We start from the raw sequence: 21476 nt of genomic DNA, 5'->3' as shown, positions 1-21476 counted from the left end.
TGAATGCTGCATGGTGGGCTCAGGGCGGGGGGCAGTGAATGCTGCATGGTGGGCTCAGGGCGGGGGGCAGTGAATGCTGCATGGTGGGCTCAGGGCGGGGGGCAGTGAATGCTGCATGGTGGGCTCAGGGCGGGGGCAGTGAATGCTGCATGGTGGGCTCAGGTTCGGGTCACTTTAAGGCTCTGTGCGCACTGGGAAATGAAATATCTTTGAGAAAATTCCGCATGCTCTCAAAGATTACCGCACCCGCGGTAAAAAAACGCCGGAAAACCGCATCAAAATCCGCATGCGTTTTTTTGCGTTTTTATGCGGTTTTGATGCGGTTTTTGATGCGGATTTGCTGCGGAATTTCCGCAGGGTGATCATTGCAGTTTGTACTGCCAAAATCAATAAAGCAAGGTTAAAAAAAAAAAAAAAAAAAAAGATATGATGTCACTTCCTCTGACACTGATTCTCCATTTTCTAACCTCAGAGGGTATATTCTCCTATTTTGCGATGTCAGGCTATTCTATGACAATGGGGCTACACAGGCCATACTACCAGTTATTATTGGTTACTGTGATCAGTCTTCTACGTCGTCGTCGCCAACAGGTAATTTATTAATATTTTTTTTTTTTTTTAAAACATAAAAAAAATTTTTTTTTTTTACAGGTGTTTTTTTTTTTGGTTTTTTTTAGGCAGAAAGAAGAAAAAAAATGTGGATACATCCCATACTAATGACACGTGAAGAAAAAGGTCATTTTGGACTTCTTTATAGAGATTTAAGAAGGTAAGTGAAACATGTAATATATGTAAATAAAGTTTTATTTTTTTATGTCTTAATTTTTATATCACTATGTATCTCTCACTCGCTTTACCCATCCATCTATCTCAATATCAATCTATCCATTTATCTATCTATCTAGCCCTTATGTATCTATTTCTCTATCTCTATCTATCTATCTATCTATATCTCTATCTATCCCTCTATCTATCTATCTATCCCTCTATCTATCTATCTATCTATCTATCTATCTATCCCTCTATCTATCTATCTATACATCCCTCTATCTATCTATCCCTCTATCTATCCCTCCCTCTATCTATCTATCCCTCTATCTATCTATCTATACATCCCTCTATCTATCTATCCCTCTATCTATCCCTCCCTCTATCTATCTATCCCTCTATCTATCTATCTATACATCCCTCTATCTATCTATCCCTCTATCTATCCCTCCCTCTATCTATCTATCCCTCTATCTATCTATCCCTCTATCTATCTATCTATACATCCCTCTATCTATCTATCCCTCTATCTATCCCTCCCTCTATCTATCTATCCCTCTATCTATCTATCTATACATCCCTCTATCTATACATCCCTCTATCTATCTATCCCTCTATCTATCTATCCCTCTATCTATCTATCCCTCTATCTATCTATCTATCTATCCCTCTATCTATCTATCTCTCTATCTATCTATCTATCTATCCCTCTATCTATCTATCCCTCTATCTATCTATCCCTCTATCTATCTATCCCTCTATCTATCTATCCCTCTATCTATCTATCTATCTATCCCTCTATCTATCTATCCCTCTATCTATCTATCCCTCTATCTATCTATCTATCCCTCTATCTATCTATCTATCTATCCCTCTATCTATCTATCTATACATCCCTCTATCTATCTATCCCTCTATCTATCCCTCCCTCTATCTATCTATCCCTCTATCTATCTATCTATACATCCCTCTATCTATCTATCCCTCTATCTATCCCTCCCTCTATCTATCTATCCCTCTATCTATCTATCTATACATCCCTCTATCTATCTATCCCTCTATCTATCCCTCCCTCTATCTATCTATCCCTCTATCTATCTATACATCCCTCTATCTATCTATCCCTCTATCTATCCCTCCCTCTATCTATCCCTCTATCTATCTATACATCCCTCTATCTATCTATCCCTCTATCTATCCCTCCCTCTATCTATCTATCCCTCTATCTATCTATACATCCCTCTATCTATCTATCCCTCTATCTATCCCTCCCTCTATCTATCTATCCCTCTATCTATCCCTCCCTCTATCTATCTATCCCTCTATCTATCTATACATCCCTCTATCTATCTATCCCTCTATCTATCCCTCCCTCTATCTATCTATCCCTCTATCTATCTATCCCTCTATCTATCTATACATCCCTCTATCTATCTATCCCTCTATCTATCCCTCCCTCTATCTATCTATCCCTCTATCTATCTATCTATACATCCCTCTATCTATCTATCCCTCTATCTATCTATCCCTCTATCTATCTATCTATCTATCTCTCTATCTATCTATCTATCTATCCCTCTATCTATCTATCTATCCCTCTATCTATCTATCTATCCCTCTATCTATCTATCCCTCTATCTATCTATCTATCTATCCCTCTATCTATCTATCTATCTATCTATCTATCCCTCTATCTATCTATCCCTCTATCTATCTATCTATCTATCCCTCTATCTATCTATCTATCTATCTATCCCTCTATCTATCTATATAGCAGGATATATATTTTCTCTTCCTCCTTCATGGAGCTGAAATCCGGGAAGAGATGGGAGAGTCTCCTGAAGTGAGTGTCCCTCACTGCTGAGTACTTGGTGCAGTGTAGCAGGAGGTGGGTTTCATCCTCCAGGGCCTCCAGGTCACAGTGTTGGCACAGTCTGTCCTCCCTGGGCTTGTAGCTCTGCTTGTGTTGGTCGGATTCGTTGTCTAGACTGTGGGCACTGAGTCTATATCGGCTCATGGTTCTACGGTCTATATCTATCTATCATTATATCTTTCTAGCTGTATGACCTATCTGTGTCTACCTCTATATGTATCCTTTATCTTTCTTTACACCTTTTTTTATTTGTTAAATGCTAGAAATTGCATTATTTTTTTTTTACCATTATTTTGCAGTTATCCAGAAAAATTTACCTCTTTTTGTCGCCTAACGATACCGGCCTTTGACCGACTGCTATCCTTGCTCAAGTCAGATATACAATATGAAAACACAAGATTAAGGAAATCTGTGTCTGCTGAGGAGCGGCTGCTCATCACCTTGCGGTAAGTAATTTTCAAAAAAGTATCATTCTTTTATTTTTGTTTTTTAAATCTAACATGATGTGACCATTCCATTTTGAAAAGCATACAATGTTTGTTATATATCTGTGTGTGTTTCTAATATTTAATATTTTTATGTTTCAGATTTCTGGCCACAGGAGAGAGCTACACATCCCTGCACCTTCAATTTCGGGTTGGTAAATCAACCATCTCCGAAATTGTGAGGTGCACATGTGTCGTGATCTGGCAGAAATTGCAGCCCATGGTGATGCCTTCCCCTACCGAGGAGACTTGGCTTCAGGTTGCAGCGGGCTTTCAAACTGTGGCCAACTTCCCCAACTGTATAGGTGCGGTCGATGGCAAACATGTAAGAGTGCAGAAGCCACCGCGATCAGGATCACTCTTCTTTAATTATAAGAAGTATTTTTCGGTGGTCCTCATGGCGGTGGCTGATGCACATTACAAATTTATTGCCATCGATGTCGGTGCTTATGGCAGTACGGGGGATTCTCGGGTGTTGCGAACATCACAAATTGGACTGCAAATTCTTCAGGATTGCGGAACGCTCCCAGCCCCACAACCTTTGCCGGGCTCCACAGATCCAGTCCCCTTTGTGATGGTATCGGATGAGGCATTTCCTTTATTGCCAAACCTGCTGCGCCCATACCCACGAAGGGGACTGGATACCCGGCGGAGGATTTTTAATTATAGGCTGAGTCGTGCACGCAGATATGTGGAGTGCACCTTCGGAATCCTGACTAGTCAGTGGAGGATTCTACACACAACCATCCAGTTAAACACCCAAACCGTTGACACTGTGATAAAGGCCTGTTGTGTTCTCCACAACTATGTTAGAGAGTACAGCTCTCAGCAAGGTGAGGAAACACAACAGGCCGAATTACATCCAGTGAGCAACATGGTTTTTGGACGTCCATCAAACTCGGGTGTGTTGGTGCGAGAATCCTTCACTGACTACTTCATGAGTCCAGAAGGTGCCGTGCACTGGCAATACTCCTGTGTTGGTGATGTGCAGCCGGATCAGCAGAGACCCATGGGACACGATTGACACCCGAATGTGCCGCCCCCGTGCCACCAGCCAGCGATGCTCTGATCTTGAAGGATGGATGTCACGGAACACCTTTCATCACCGGCTGCCGTCTTCACGTCTTGCAGCCAAAGAACACCATCTGCCACCTACCCAATGAACCAGGGCTACAACCCAGGCGTCTCTGGCCTTTGCATTTGACCTTCTCCTCCTATACACGTTAACTAAAGGTCAAGTACTAATCTTCCCTCACTGGGCTGTTTACACCCCTAGGTGTCCGTTCTCCATCCACATGGTCCCGTACACTGTTGTGTTTGTCCTACCCTTGGTGGATTGACTGGTTTCTGGTCAGCTCTTAGTAACCGTGTGTGGGTTGCTGTTGTGCATGTCCCTTACTGTGTGACAACCTGTCAAAGCCATGGCATCGCAGAAAGATGATAATCTAATTGAAATTTCTTAATGTTTTTGTCTTTTTTTACAATGTATGGTTTGTACTTTGGATAACAAATTTATGCTCTTTTGTTGTAATAAAAATAATATTATAAATAAAATGTTCACTTGTATTTTTGCAAACAAAATTCTTTTTATTACATGCTTTACAACAGTACAAACAAAAAAGTGGCCTACCAGCCACACAAATAACCCAACAATCCACCCTACACATCATAAACGCTGGTTGGAAATATAAGTATTTTAATGTGAAATCAATTAGAAATCTGTAAAGTCGTATTTTTATTATTTGACCCCTTGTATTTTTTATTCAAAAACAAACATAACACATATGACAGTGCTGTAAAAAATTATTGGCACCCCTGCAATCCTGGCACAGAATAATCAGTTTACTCATGAAAATGTTTATCATCACAAAGTACTTTAGTTTATTATCTTAAAATCAATTTTCGAGAACAAATTGAGTATTCTGTAACAGAATTGCAGGGGTGTCAATACTTTAGGCCACACTGTATCCATATGCAAATTTAAATTGGCAACTATAAAATGTAATTAACTAATTTAAAAACACCAAAAAATAAAACATGTCACTCTAGCAACTGTGATATGGCCACCAAGCCACAGGAATACATGAAGGACAGACCTTTTTATTAATTTACGACATACACCCTGGAGTCATCAGCATGTACAAATTAAAGTTTGTAAAGACCGGACCCTATTTGTATGTAGAATTATTGTTGGACAGTGAAGCAGTGTTTTGATAAATGCACACAGGACTGCTGAACCAGTCATGAATACAAATTTGACATCCCTGCAACAATCAAGACCCTGTCACACACGCAGATAAATCTGCGGCAGATCTGTGGTTGCAGTGAAATTGTGGACAATCAGTGGCAGGTTTCTGGCTGTGTAAACACGTAACAATATGACCATAATTTCACTGCAACCACAGATCTGCCAAAGATTTATGTCTGTGTGTGACGGGGTCTTCACACTTGTGAGAGACTTGCCCAAGTGTCATCTCACATCACCAGGCACGGCAACACACTCTCCTGACAGAAACATATCGGCTGTATGCATTTCTATGCCGCTGAGACACTCCTGTCCGGAGAGTGTGTGGCCATGCCGGGTGATGTGCTGACAGACTGGCGCAATTCTCTCGCCATTGTGACTCTTTGTCCGATTTCTACAAATTAACATAAAAATTGTAGAGTAATAAAAAAATATTGGTACATACTTATGAATAGAGTGTCTGTTGCTTTTTCAACAAAAAAAAAGGGGCCTTCATGTTATGTGTGATACATATCTGAGGTACATATATAATTATCACAACCTATATAATTCTGGGGTAAAATACCCAGAATTATAGTTGTCAGATGGGTTGGGGTTGGACATTGAAGCCCTTGGTTGATTTAGAATATTGTTTTGGCCTACTTCAGCTGATAGATGTTGGGATTGGAAACTTGGTGTTGGTGCACCAACATAACCTTGGTTTTGTTGACCCAGGGGCAAATTGTTTGGTTGGGATTGTTGCTGGATCATTGTTTGATCAGTATTGTTTTGGTTACCAAATGCATTACAAATTACATTTACAATTTTTGCTAGAGTGGGATGGGGGGGGGGGGGCTTCAAAACCATCAAACAGTGCACAGCATGCAGCCATGCATGTGGACTGTGTTGGTTTGTTCATTTCTTGCAGCCTGCTAGACAAACTTGCAGCAAATGAATCACATTTATTGGCTTGGGAGGATGATTTTTTTAAAAGGCTCAGTGCCTCACAGGTCAGCTGATCACATTTCTCAGAGACAGTTGAAGATTTTGTACTCTTCCCTTTTTTACGGAGCAATATGGTAGACCTGTCTTTATTCGCTACTGACGAAGATGGCATGCTGGGACATCGATTAGAAGTTGTGGCCGAACAATCAGTGTCCAGCCGTTCTTCAGAGGCTGACGGTTCCGGTGCAGTGGACGGTAACTCCAAGCTGAGGTTGGCAGCAGCTGGGGATCCTATATCCTCCAAATCGTCGGTTGCCAAAGGTAGCATGTCACAGTCGGATTCTGGTTCCAGGGTCACATTTGGCGCTTCTGGCATCATATTACCTTCAGTGCTAAGATTTCAAGGAGACAAATTTTGTATCTGATTTTTTGGAAAAAAAGTATATTTTATAAAAAATTACAAAGACAAATACTTACGGTCGTAATCTTCGACCAGTGTTAAGGAACTGTAGTTCATCCTCAAACAATATTTTCTTGGAGGGCGCTGCTGAACCACTCAGGTTCGCCTTTGCCTGGTCTTTCTGGAATCTGTCTTTGACGGACCGCCATCGATTACGAACGTCTTTATCTGTAAAGCAAAAATAAATTACTCAATTCTGTGAATAATAAAAAACAAAAAAAAAACAAAAAACATTTAGCCCATTACCAATTTGAAACTGTAGCTTTTTATCGGCCTCATCAAAGAGGGGAAATAGCTCTCTGCAAATTTGGGTCCACCAGTCATGGCGTTTATACTTGTTATGGTATTCATCGCACGCTGTATCCCACAATCCTGGTCTACATTCCACCTACAAATTTTAAAAAAAAAGGAATTAAATCATATATCCAAAAAATCCAAACACATGTGAGACGGTGTAAAATGGATTGATAAATCGGTAATTAATAGTCATAGATAGATAGATAGATGCATAGATAGATAGATGCATAGATAGATAGATGCATAGATAGATAGATGCATAGATAGATAGATAAAAGATAGAGGGATAGATAGATAGATAGATAGAGGGATAGATAGATAAAAGATAGAAGGATAGATAGATGCATAGATAGATAGATGCATAGATAGATAGATGCATAGATAGATAGATGCATAGATAGATAGATAAAAGATAGAGGGATAGATAGATAGACAGATAGATGCATAGATAGATAGATGCATAGATAGATAAAAGATAGAGGGATAGATAGATAGATAGATAGATAGATAGATAGATAGAGGGATAGATAGATAAAAGATAGAAGGATAGATAGATGCATAGATAGATAGATGCATAGATAGATAGATGCATAGATAGATAGATAAAAGATAGAGGGATAGATAGATAGATAGATAGATAGATGCATAGATAGATAGATGCATAGATAGATAGATGCATAGATAGATAGATAAAAGATAGAAGGATAGATAGATAGATAGATAAAACATAGAGGGATAGATAGATGCATAGATAGATAGATAGATAAAAGATAGAAGGATAGATAGATAGATAGATAAAAGATAGAAGGATAGATAGATAGATAGATAGATGCATAGATAGATAGATGCATAGATAGATAGATAAAAGATAGAAGGATAGATAGATAGATAGATAGATGCATAGATAGATAGATGGATAGATAGATAGATAGATAGATGCATAGATAGATAGATGCATAGATAGATAGATGCATAGATAGATAGATGCATAGATAGATAGATAAAAGATAGAAGGATAGATAGATAGATAGATAGAGGGATAGATAGATAGATAAAATATAGATAGATGGATAGATAAATAAAAGATAGATAGATAGAAACATGGATTGATAAAAGATAGATAGAAGGATGGATAAAAAGATAGATAAATACAATACATGTATTTAAATAGATAGATTTATTTATTTGTGAGTTGTGTCCCCCCTCTCAGCAGTGGCCTTGCATGATCGGGGAGGTCACACAGGGTCACTGCTAGCAATTGACAGCACGTTGGTGTTTGTGCTGCTTGTACAGTGAATGTCTCGCGACCGTGGGAAATGACCTGGAATAACCCTGCTGAGGCTGCAGAGGTTTCCACGTCTCACACAGCGCTGGATGTCGTGTGGATTACTTGGTGCAAGGCTATTTTTGGACTTAATAAAGTGGTCAAAGAGGGCTTTTTGGGGAGTTTTATTGCAAATAAATGATTGTCTCGTGTGTTTATTTACTTTAACTTGCAGATTAGTGATGGCGTGTCATGGACGCTGCCATTACTAATCTTGGATTTATTGGCAGCGAAGTGCTGCCAATAACTCCATAGATTACCCTTTTTGCCACTGCTACACGGCAAAAGGAAGGGCCAGTGACACGCCGAGACTGTCGCATACAATGCATGCGACAATCTCGGAGCAGTAGCGGGCTGATATTCGCGGCTGCGAGAGGGGGGGGCCGTAACCATGGCCCTTGCCCTCTGCAGCATGAGAATACCGGCCCGCCGCTGTGTGTTCAGCTCGGCCGGACGTTAAATTACGGCGGAGCACACGCTATTTTTTTTCTATAAAATCGTGTGTAGAGGGGTCTGTGTCAGTGTGATGTGTGATGTGTGTGTGTGTGTTCTGATGCACTGTACATACTTACCAGTTCTATGAGGTGTTTTACATTAATGGACATTCTGGTGTACCACGACATTTTTCTGGATGTTTACAATCTTCACAAAATGGAGGCACTTCCTCTTCCTGTTCTTGGGACATCACTTCCTTTGAAACCGCAGGTAACTAGGTCCCGAAACCGCGAAATACCGCAGGGAATAACGCAGGAAAACGCAGTGAACCGCACAGAATTTGCTGCCTGCGTTATTCCCTGCGGGATTTCATGATTAACATTGAGTCAATGGAGGGAAATCCCGCAGCGATGTGCGGAAAAGAAGTGACATGCACTTGTTTTTGCTGCGGGATTTCCGCAGCAAAACACGCAGCTGTCAAATTCCGCCCAGTGCGCACAGGATTTTTTTTCTCCATAGGCTTTGCTGGTGATTCACTGCAGAGATGTTATCAACATTTTCTGCAGCGAAACATGCAGCAAATCCGCGGCAAAATCCGCGAAAAATCCGGTAAGTGCGCACATAGCCTTAGGCTGTGCGCACACTATATATTTCTTTTCTTCAACAAAAAACGCACCTCTGGCGGGAAAAATGCATAAAGTGTGCGTTTTGCTTGTTTCGGTGCGTTTTGCCACTTTTGTTGCGGTTTTGCCACATTTTGGTGCGGTTTTGCCACATTTTGGTGCGTTTTTGCCACATTTTGGTGCGTTTTTAAAGAAGCACAGCACTTACAATTCTCAGACTTTTCATGCAGTGGAGGCTCAGGAACTGCACCCAAAAACGCATCAAAAACTATCGTGTGCGCACAGGGCCTTGCTGTTACTTTTCTTTTCTCATTGATAATGTATCCCAGATCTCCAGCAGTTGGTAAACTACAACTCCCAGCATTGCTTTAGAGCCGCAGACTCCTCCAAATAGCTGTTCTGTGTCCTCTTGTAGGAGATGCAGGAAGCTGAGAACTACAACTCCCAGCATGCAGCGCTGGTATCAGCGGAGGCCGAGATAGAGCTGCTCCAGGGACTGCTCCACACCAAGGACAATCAGGTGATGCTCCACAGATCAGTCTGCAGGGGGCGGGCTGGTGAGGGTGGGGCGGAGTGGCCAGGAGGTCCTCTCCCAAGAAGGAGGAGCGGTCGCAGGACCCTGCCCTGGAGGAGGAAGAGGGGAGTGACCGCAGGGCCCCACCCAGGAGTGCTGTCACCACCTATATACAGACAACACGCTGCCCTGTCTGTATTCCACGTCTGCTCAGCTTGAACTCCGCGCGTGTGTCCCAGCCTGTACGCCGCACCTGTGTCACAGCCTCCTCTCCCGTCACAGCTTCAGAAAGTAGACTCCGGACTCGCTGTTTCCCGCTCGCAGCGGAAGGAGATCCACCGACTGAATGACGCTGTGCAGAAACTACAGGCGAAGATGGATCCAATATGGTGCTCAAACAAACGTTTTTTATTTGAAATAAATATTTTGTCCAACGTTTCAACCCGTTGAGGGTTTTCTTCAAGGACTAATTTGTGATAACAGAAAAAAAGAAAGGGATCCAGTGTTACAACAGTATAATGTACACAATTGTTACATAATGGGGACATGTATCACATACATGAGAAAGAATAAACAAAATGCTTTGCAAAAACAAAAACAAGACAAGCATTCCATATAAAGTATACATGAGGACCACCCATGAACAGACTGTAATAATATGAAGTATATCCCCTCAGGGATTAGCTAAATGTAGTTATGCAAATTGCGTGGATTAAATGAAGACATACCTATGGTAGATGAAACTAAACTTCTTAAGCAAGCACCAAGTCACGTTAGGTGAAACAGATTTTTAATGTCCAAAATGGTACTAGAAAAAGGTGAAACATAAAGTGTTACTATTGAGAACTGATAATAATAATACCCAAGGGGGACAGCAAGGGATTGTGTTGTTGACCTACCTAAGAGGGCCAGTGTTGGGTGTTAGGACATCGATTCGTGTTGGTAGAGAGAAAAAAAGAGAGGTCACAGCCGTCCTGTGAAATCAGAAGAATATACATATGTTCACTATGTTCACTATAGGCGTCGTTTAAAGGCTGGTGTCATATCGGCTACCCTGGAGAGCATACCTTGCAAGTGAAGCTAGTGTGTAAATTCCATGGAAGTCGCTGAAAGCCTAATCCTAAATTAAAAAGATTATATTTCTATAAAAAACAAGAGACATGACAGGACGGATGGCATATAACCCTAAAAAGGGGGGGCGTACCTGGTGAGCAAAGCTAGAATGTGCCAGGGGTCCAAAGCCACGATGTGAGTCAAATTAAAGCCAATGTGGGTAAATGATTCATGCTGTGATATACATGGAAACAAGTCTGAGATGTATGTCAGAGACTAAAAACATAGTAGCATTGTCACTGGATGTGAGTACCAACCAGGGTAAAGTAAAGGCATGATTACCACCAACACAGGAGTAGAGGGATAGGTCTTAGATGGGTCCACAGGAATACTGGGGAAACTAATGGAAAAACACATGATCGTACATTACGTTAATGCAGAGGAATGTGTATTGGTCATGGGAATTACCAAACCGGGGGTGGTAATGGACACACCTCACCATGGGATGTGGATCTCATGGGTGTTATGCTGTATCAGCCTCAAATCAATACTTCTGTGATCCAATAAGATCATCAGTTGGTGAGTGTTAGCTGTGGTGACAGTAAGGGAGATCATATAATGAAGAGTACATGAGTCAATATGACCATACCTAGAAAAGAGAAATGTAAAGAGTCCATCGTACCTTATTCAATGGTAGCCATGTAATGTAAGTGAGGCTACATCAGCTGTGGGAGAGGTCCGCGAGGTACAAAAGTATGATCCCCAGAAGTGGAGTGGTTGCTGGAATGTTATAGAGGTGATAAAAAGAACATGTGGGTGAGGTCAATGTATGAACGACAGATGGGGTGTAAGATGGTAACATACCTTTCCTATGCTGACTGTATATGTGTTTTCTGTAAATGAGCAGGCCAAAGGCTCTATGGAGGAGCAGAGGGGAAGGGGTTAAATGGGGAATAATGCTAGTGGGGGCAAGAGGTTCCATAACATACCTGTGTGGAAGGACCGCCACGTGTGGGACGCTGGACGCCTTGAACGGGAAGTGCGTGGTATTTATGCTGTGCTAAGAGCATCAGCTTCCTGTAGGGAGTGGAACGCATATGGCCCGCATGTGGCCGCAGGCGTGGTGACGTAATGCCCCGCGCATGCGCGGTAAGGCCAAACGCCGTTGAGGCAGTGTCAGCCCCGCGCATGCGCGGAAGTCAAGGCCCACACTTCTGCGTGTGTGCCCGGTGAGTGAGGGAGTGCGTTGTGATGTAACGCGCACGCGCGGTGCAGTAAGCACTGGAAGTCCGGCGCCGTTACACCGCGCGTGCGCGGAAGGCAGAACACACACACCAATGTTAATGTCCTGCACTCTCACTTAGGTTTGTATATTCTCTCAATGCGAGCACTCTCCCACAGCGCGTGCGCGGGGTCCCCTGTCCTCCGCGCGCTCACGATACACGGCGTCACCCGGCGCCCTGCCCCGTTGTGCGCGCGGTGGCCATGTGTCCCTACGCGCACGCGCTGCTGACACTTTAACATTGGTGTGTGTGCCCCCTGACGAAGAGTCTATCGAAACACGTGTCGGACGTTTATGCTCCTGACTGGTAATGTCTCTTTTTCTAATGCTCCTTATGTCTGGTTACACTGTTTGTTGCCTGTCTCTGGTGTGGGTATGTTGAGACATGGCTAGTCACCTGGCTAATATAACAGCTTGATGATGATCTCAGGTGATCAGTGTAATGTGATACATATATATATATATGTTTTATATGGCTGCAGTGACATCTAATGGCGATAGCTAGTAGGTACAGATAGGTGGTATCTATACCGCAATATATGTGATTGCAAGCCTGATTTAGGTTGCAATTTACGTCATTCAGTGGGTGATGAATGCCGCCACAGTGTATATTGGAGGTGATATATATAAAAACTTGTGGTATATTCAGTCCTGACTGTGATAGGGTTGGGCTTATTTGAGCCGGTGGTGCTATACAACTATCAGGACTGACCACTTCAAGATAGATATAACTATTTTTTTTTTTCAAAATTCTTTATTTTTAAGTGAAAACCTTCAACATAACATAATACAGTTCTTATGACCAATCAGGCCAATTTGCGCTACAATACATATATCATTAACAAGATGCCAAACTTGGGAAATATATATTTGTATCTTGCTGAATCACGTTCCTTCATATATCTCCTCCCGGGTTCCTGATAAGTCTAGGTTCCACCACACTTTTTCTTTAATACAGATTCACATTAAAACAGATAACGAAGGTGACTCACAAATACATGTGAAACAAGAAAGATAGAAAGGCTAGAGAAGAAAGAGAAGTTATTAGGCAATCAGTGTGAGAAGAATAGAAAAGTAGGAAGAAAGATGGGAGGGGGAGGGGAAGAGAGGGAGGGAAGAGGGGGGGTAGGGAGGGGAATTCAGCTAAGTGTTGCGGACTGCGGTTCCATCGGCAGCCACATCGCCCCCCCACCAGGACGCTATATTCCTCTGAATGTTGGAAGTCCAACCATTCTCGCCAAGTGGACCAGAATTTCTCATATGTATCATGCAGCGAGGAGGTTAAATCCTCCATGTACATGAGGTCATTGACCTTATTGATCCATTGGACCAACATGGGAGGGGTCGTGCTCCTCCATCTTTCAGGTATGCATACTCTCGCACCCATAATAAGGAATTTCCTCAAAGAATTCTTGTAGGTTTTTTCAGGGACCCCACAGTGATGCAATAGGGCAGCAGCAGGTCCCAGCTCCTCGTCATTGCCAGTAACCTGGCGAATGGTGTCGGACACTCCCTTCCAGAAGGGCCGGATCGCCTCACACCCCCAAAACACATGTAAAATGTTACCCTCTGCTGTGCCACATCTCCAACATGTGGGGTCCACTGTTGGAAACATGACATGTAACCTGGAGGGTACTCTGTACCATCTGGATAACAGTTTATAGCTAGCCTCCTGGAACCTGGAGCTGATGGAAGATGTGTGTGCCAATCTGAAGATCCGTTCCCACTGTATTGGTGTCAGCTGGATACCCAAATCACATTCCCATTGTGAAGCAAACGGGGGAAGTTGTTGGTCAGGGGACGAAGACAAAAGTGAATAAACCACTGAAAGCGAATGTCGTATTGTGCCTGAACCCATACACAATTTTTCAAACTTTGTCTTAGGACGTTGAAAGTGGGTGTTATGGTTAATATTTTATATTAAGTTTTGATTATCATTTAAGCAATTTATATATGTTTAATAATTTTGTATTTTTGTATTAGCTTTATAAGTGTTATTCATAAAAGCAATAGCACTGGGTGTAGTCGCTTTAAAGAGGCCTTTGTCTAAAGTTTCTTTGTTACTGAAGGTCCAGAAAACTGGACAGATCTGATTTTAAGGAATTCAGCAGGGTCCATAATTTACGATTTTGTTATTTTCAACTTTCATTCCATTTTTGGTCATGTACTAAGCCGTCCCCTTTTCTTTTGTGGTTTTAATAAACTACTGTTTGGGCATCTGAGATTCAGACAAAGCCTGGTACACGGACATTGACTGTGTGTTCTTGTGTTTGTCTCCGATGCATCGCTATTAATTGGACCAACATTGGCAGATCTGGAGATCACTTTGCATCTCACCCTAAATTAGCTCTCCCAGGAAAGTGGTTTCCACGACAGAACATGGTGCCTGAAACCCGGGATGGTTAACTGGACCTCTCTGTGACGCGACTACAAAGACCTTCCCAGGAACCACTGAACAAAATCCGCGGTGAGTAACCCATTGTGTTACAAATGTTTCAGTGCTTTCTGGAGGTCCGAGACGGGTACGTAGTGGTCCAACAAGACCATTCTTATCAAACCTCTGCCAGTGTTTGGATTTTGTGTGTATGATTGAAATAATAGAGATATGCCATCTGTGATCTGTTATATGTATCAATGTGTTTTTAAATGTGCGAATGATTGTTGAAGGAAATTGAATGAAGAGTATAACATCTCAGCAGTTGAAAGATTATATGTTGTCCTGTGTTTTCTATATGACTGTTATGTCTGGAATTATATTTTAAGCTATGAGGATCCTTTAATGTGGGACTGATTGAGCTTTGAGTGACGGATGTATTGTAAAAATCTGATAAACCATTGTGCTGGTGTTTATGTTCTCTTGCATTTGCATTTAAGATGGGAATTGGCTTAATAGGAGGTGTAGTTTGTAATCATCCAGTTTATCCAGACAAAGAAACATATAGCCAGAGAGGGAAAACTTATTGAAGATTTTATTTTTGGAGCTGCGCCCTCTACAGGACAAGAAAGGGAACTTGTTTGAGTAGTTGAAATCTGATATGCTCTGGTCTGGATACACTGTCTCTTTTGTGTTTGATGTAATCTGTTTGAGTCAGAGGTAGATGGAGATTTTGTAGGAAATTAGCTTAGTCTCCCATGATATATTATATTGAGAAGTAGAAGTAATCCCAATAACTGTTGGTAGTAGAGTTTATGAATTGTTATTTGTTTGGTTCTGTCTCAGAATTGTACGGGTACAAAGGGCTGGTAACCTGATGCTTCCTAGAAATTCTTCTCTTGCGAGAACAGTGGTTCTGGGAGTAGAAATCCTTCTCTTGCGAGCAAATTGGTGCTGGGAGAAGAGTAGACTCTTCTGCGGTTAAGCTCTATGGCCCATTTCAGTTCTACGGTTAACTGCGGGCATTGAAGTTGCAGTCAGAGGACTGGCAGCTATAGGACGTAATCAGCCTCAGAGGTACCACCCATGTCCCTACAAAGGATATAGAAGAAAGACGAAAAGGGAATGAAGCAATGGATTGATGCAAAATGTTATTGGAATTTTTTTTTGTTTTGGGAGATGTTTTTTTCTGCAAATGTGAAGACTGTATGAAAGATAAAAACAAACAGGTTAGAATGTGGTAAAGTATCCAAGCGTCTCTCACTGAGTGACCATAAATCAGATTAAACCATTCATGGTGGTGTATATGTAATCTGTGATAGTATAAAGGCCCAGGGAACGCTGCAGTCTCTATAACTGATGTAAAACCTGCGCTGCCTCCCCCTTCAGCACCCCTGCCATATGCAGGATCATTGGGATAGACCTGCAGACACTGTGGCCAACACAGTCCCTCTGGAGCTAATATTGCGTGTCCTGTGTTTCTCTATGCCCAGGTATATTGTCCTTGCTACCTAGATCCTGAATCTCCTGTAAAATTACCCTTACATTTAGAACATATCTCCAGGGTATTCAGGAGGTATATCTGGCCACATAGGAAAACCTAATCTTAATAACTTTCCGGAGAATGGAGTTTAACAGAGGATTAGACACTGGTTTTAGGCAGAATAAGCGACAAGATCTGTTGCAGATTGTAGCATAGGACCATACTCAGTTTTGGGTATGAACATAATGATAAGAATCATGGACTATTGCTGCGGTGTGTTATAAATGCCCATAGACCTACAGTCCAGGGCGCTGTACCAGTCTCCCAAAGTGGAGCAATATGAAATGGATGTATTTGATGGAAATATCCCCTGGGGAGCTGAACTAGAAAGGAAAGCGTTAATTTGGCCCCCCTGCAGCCAAGTAGAAGAAAAGGGAGGGGTAGAGGGGGAATCCACCACAAGAAGGAGATAAGAGACTAAACTACAGGAATACACAAAAGAGTGAAGAGAAAAAAAAATAGCCTATATGTAACCATTATAGAGGAGAAATAACACAATAATGTTTATTGATAACAAGTAAAATGGTGCAGTGGGTACAACCGAGAAAGGGCGGCATCACAACAATCAAAATACGTAAAAGGAATATTTATAATGTTGGATTATAAAGGATTGTTTATAATGATGACCACAAGCAGCAATGTGAATAGACCCGTATTGACCTATAATGATACAAAAAACAGTATGCGTTATAAAAAGTAACATGCTGCGTGTGTATGTAAGGCAATGAGTTTATAGAACAGAATGGAATGATGGTGAAGTATATTACAGCAGCAATGTATGAAGAACCATACAAAAGTACATGGTGTAAATGTAAGGTGCTAAAAAAAAAAAAGAGAAAATGTGCAAGCAGTAGCAATGGTAAATGTGTCAGCTAAAAAGACTGAAGGTATGTCAGCCATGCTGCATAGGAAGATAGCACAATGTGTGAGAGGATGGTGCCTCGCTACGGACATCTTGTTGGTGTGTGATGTCCAGAACCAATGTGTGGTTTTGTGATTAGTGTCACCTTCATCAGGGTGTGGGGTTGTCACAGCCCTAGAGGCTTTAAGGGCTTAGACTACAGCAATGTAAAAGGTTGGGCTTGTGGGCAAAAAGGGGTTTTTTTGTTTGTTTTATTGAGGGGACAAATGTCCCAAAAATGCAACAACTACTATCGTGACCCCCACCACCATAGGAAACTGACAATTCAGATGTCTCCCACAACCCCATTGTCATCCCCCGGGGACTATATTCATTGTTCCTATTTTGTGATCCAGGTTTTAGTTTTCTCATATTCACTTATTAATTTAAGGACAGAAGTGTTGCAGAAAATTGGGACCTGCATAGAATTTACCCTAATTGGGCCCAAGGTGATGACCCCCCTTAAAAGAAGGCGCCCTGTGTAGTCTCCGAATCCTGACTGACAATTCCCAAAGCTAGTTGTTTGACTCGAGAATAAATCCAGACAGTTGTGGTCACATAAGCAAAATAGACGTGGGAAAAAACCTTTAACCCTTTACCGCCACAAGCATGTTGGACATATAGACGGCGTCCTCACCCAAGAACACGGTGGCAGACAGCACCCTCCAGAGTATTACTCTGGGATACTACATTCAGTTATTACAGTGACCCCTGCCTGTGTAAGAGCTGGGCAGCTGTTTCAGGACTCTATTTGACAGACAGAGGACATAGTGTTAAGCTGCCCCCTCACTCCAAGCTCCTCATGCTGTATCTGAAAGACTCCAACAGGCTCAGACCCACCATCTTTCAGTATAAAGGCCGAACAAATATTAAGCTTTTCCCTCTTTACATTCCCCCATAATGCTCTCAAACTGTAATGGTCTAAATCCAGCTGCATGATTAACAGTGGATTGTAGAAAAGGGAGGAGAATATTTGGATGGGGAAGTGGGAGGGACCGTGAGCCAAGACCTGCCCCTGAAGGAGGGACCATGAGACAAGACCTGTCCCTGTGGGAGGGACCGTGAGACAAGACCGGCCCCTGTGGGAGGGACCATGAGACAAGACATGTCCCTGAGGGAGGGACCATGAGACAAGACCTGTCCCTGTGGGAGGGACCGTGAGACAAGACCGGCCCCTGTGGGAGGGACCATGAGACAAGACATGTCCCTGTGGGAGAGACCGTGAGACAAGACTTGCCCTTGTTTTTCAAACTAGCAGGTGAAGAAGTTCAGTTTGATATGACTCATGACTGTCAGGCATTGGTGGAGGCAGAAACAGAGGACTTGACAAATATCACTGATGTACCACTCACTAACCCCTCTGCTGAGTATTTTATAGATGGTTCCATAGCTTTGGACAATGATCAAGGACTGTTCATCACCGGGTATGCAGTAGTCCACAATGGTAAGGCAGTAAGAACCACTCCCCTCGAGCTACTCTGCCCAAGAGGTTGAGCTGAAGGCATTCGCTGTAATGTGCAGTCTGGGAAACGGTAAGAAGAGTAATGTATTTTCTGAATCACAATACGCTTTTGGGGTAGCACACGACTTTGGCGTCATTTGGCGGAGCCGTAATTTCCTGAAATATGCGCAGGCGGTAGAGCAGCTACTCGCAGCACTCACCATTCCCCAAAGGGCAGCCATAGTCAAAGTATCGGCACACGCACGGGAACAAACTCCCCTTGCAGTAGGGAATGCACTGGCCGACAAGCTGGCTAAAGAAGCAGCGAGACTACCTCTGACAGGAATACTGGCCATAACAGACATAGCCCTCTAAGGGAGCTTAGTGACCGAGAGTGCGGGGCGCCACCTTTCAGCAAAGGAGGCTGGCACCGTACCGGCCCTAGTGGCCGTTGATCGTGAACTGTTTCAGGTCTTCCAGACCCAGGCCCCCTCAAACGAACAGAATGCAATGCGCTGTACGGTCAGAGTCAGTGGTATGGCAGGTAAACACCCGGATTTGCCTCCCTCGCTGCCTGTTCCCCATGATGGCTGCCCTGGCACATTCCCCGGTGCAAAGGTGTGACGTGTGCAGTAGTGCTGCAAAACTGATGTGCCCCAGGGTTCCCGAATATGGCTGCAAAGTATGTATTGTTTGCGCAAAACACAGCCCCGGTAGGCCTATTTGAGTTCCGCAGAAATTCAGCACCAAAACCAGATTACTCATTTCAGAGACTGCAGGTGGATTACATACTGCTGCCTAAGGTGGGTACTTATGAATATGTCCTGGTATGTCTGAAGCTTAGACCGTGATGAAAGATAATACAAAGACCACAATTACCATCAAGAAAGTAATAAGTAAGGTGGTTTGCAGATATGGGTTTCCCAAAACTATAGAAAGTAACAGAGGTGCTTACTTCAATGGAGAATTAAATGAAACAGATCATGGCTACTTTGGGAATAGAACATGCTTTCCACGTTCCCTATGACCCACAAAGTAGTGGGAAGGTGGAACGCTTTAACGGTACTCTTAAATTAAAGTGCATGGAGGAAACACACTTGTCCTGGGTAGATTGCTTGCCCACCACATTGCTTTCAGTGAGAACTGCCCGAAGAGGTATAAAGAAGCTGTCCCCATATGAATTAATGTTTGGTAGTATTCCTGAGACAGAATTATATTTCCCACAGCAATTGCAGGCCTCGTATGCTTTTCTCACTGAATATGTCGCTGAGTTGCACAAACATCTGACTGTTACTCATAACTGTGTTCTTTCCTCCATCCCAGACCCCATGTTTATAAGCGGCACACACATACCGGCACCAGGCGACTGGGTCGTGGTCAAGAGACACATAAGGAGACCATTGGAGCCTAGATCCAGGGAGCCATTCTAAAGCTGGTGTCACACACAGCGACAACGACAACGACGTCGCTGCTACGTCACCATTTTCTGTGACGTTGCAGCGACGTCCCGTCGCTGTCGCTGTGTGTGACATTCAGCAACGACCTGGCCCCTGCTGTGAGGTCGCCGGTCGTTGCTGAATGTCCAGCTTCATTTTTTGGTCGTCACTCTCCCGCTGTGACACACACATCGCTGTGTGTGACAGCGAGAGAGCGACGAAATGAAGCGATCAGGAGCCGGCACTGGCAGCTGCGGTAAGCTGTAACCAGCGTAAACATCGGGTAACCAAGGGAAGACCTTTCCCTGGTTACCCGATGTTTACGCTGGTTACCAGCCTCCGCCGCTCTTGCTGCCAGTGCCGGCTCCTGCACTGTGACATGTGGCTGCAGTATGCATCGGGTAATTAACCCGATGTATACTGTAGCAAGGAGAGCAAGGAGCCAGCGCTAAGCAGTGCGCGCGGCTCCCTGCTCTCTGAACTGTGACATGTAGCTGCAGCACACATCGGGTTAATTAACCCGATGTGTGCTGCAGGAGAGCAAGGAGCCAGCGGTAAGCGCGGCTCCCTGCTCTCTGCACATGTAGCACAGCGACGTTATGATCGTTGCTTCTACTGTGTTTGACAGCTAAGCAGCGATCATAACAGCGACTTACAAGGTCGCTGTTACGTCACCGAAAATGGTGACGTAACAGCGACGTCGTTGTCGCTGTCGTTTAGTGTGAACCCAGCTTAAGTGATGCTAACCACTGCCACTTCTGTCAAGATCCAAGGCAAAGATAACCACTCTGCCTTTTGGATTATGCTGATGGCAACTGTACCTCTTGTCCCATCAATGAGGCACTAAAAGAGGACTGTGATAACAAACTGATAAAGCATCACCAAGTTCTGTTCCAAGATATGGACTCTAAAGCACTAAGAACTGTTGGATATGCACTCCGAGCCCAATATCTTCTAATTCTATGCCATATCTTGCAGATCCCCTGACCCTATATGAGGACTATAAGTTAAGCCTGTGATGCTCCCACTCTTAGGACTGGAAAAACTGTGAGAGTACTTCAATTACTCGTGATTATTTGTAATGATAGTTGTTTCCAGAAAAGTGACCATGGATGTTTTGAGCAATAGTGAACTGTGGTTTACACATTCTGTGTACACTTGTGAACAACTTTACCAATTTAACTAACATTTTGAGTCTAAAACATTCTGAAGGAATGAGGTCTGTCTCAAAACCTGCTGAAATTGGTGTGCCAAACCTTCGAAGCAAAGGACGTTTGACTGATAGGTGTTGTGTTGGGAGAACCACTGACATAATACACTGCATAATTCCTAAGGATTTATGTCTAGTATGTGGTCACCAGGCCTACAAATGACTTCCCCGGGGCGCAGAGGGGATCAACACCTCTGCACGCCTTATACCGTTACCTTCATATTTCCTCATGGTGTTCTAGATATAAGTGCTTTATCCAAACATTCCCTATATAACCGAGCTGCAGAC

General features: G+C 43.1%; 1 protein-coding gene across 1 annotated transcript; it reads right to left on the bottom strand.

The window, feature by feature from the left end:
* Positions 1 to 4725: 4725 nt before the first annotated feature.
* Positions 4726 to 11678, bottom strand: LOC142251877 (uncharacterized). Its single transcript, XM_075324925.1, has 7 exons — positions 11651 to 11678; positions 11501 to 11591; positions 11344 to 11401; positions 10202 to 10414; positions 7002 to 7143; positions 6773 to 6923; positions 4726 to 6687 (listed from the first exon to the last, which is right to left on the bottom strand). The coding sequence occupies exons 1-7, from the start codon at positions 11676 to 11678 to the stop codon at positions 6156 to 6158; spliced, it is 1215 nt and encodes a 404-aa protein (XP_075181040.1). The 3' UTR covers positions 4726 to 6155.
* Between the last annotated feature and the right edge of the window lie 9798 nt (positions 11679 to 21476).

Source organism: Anomaloglossus baeobatrachus, chromosome 9, assembly GCF_048569485.1.
Source record: "Anomaloglossus baeobatrachus isolate aAnoBae1 chromosome 9, aAnoBae1.hap1, whole genome shotgun sequence".
Lineage (NCBI taxonomy): Eukaryota > Metazoa > Chordata > Amphibia > Anura > Aromobatidae > Anomaloglossus > Anomaloglossus baeobatrachus.
This window is presented reverse-complemented; position numbering and strand designations above follow the sequence as displayed.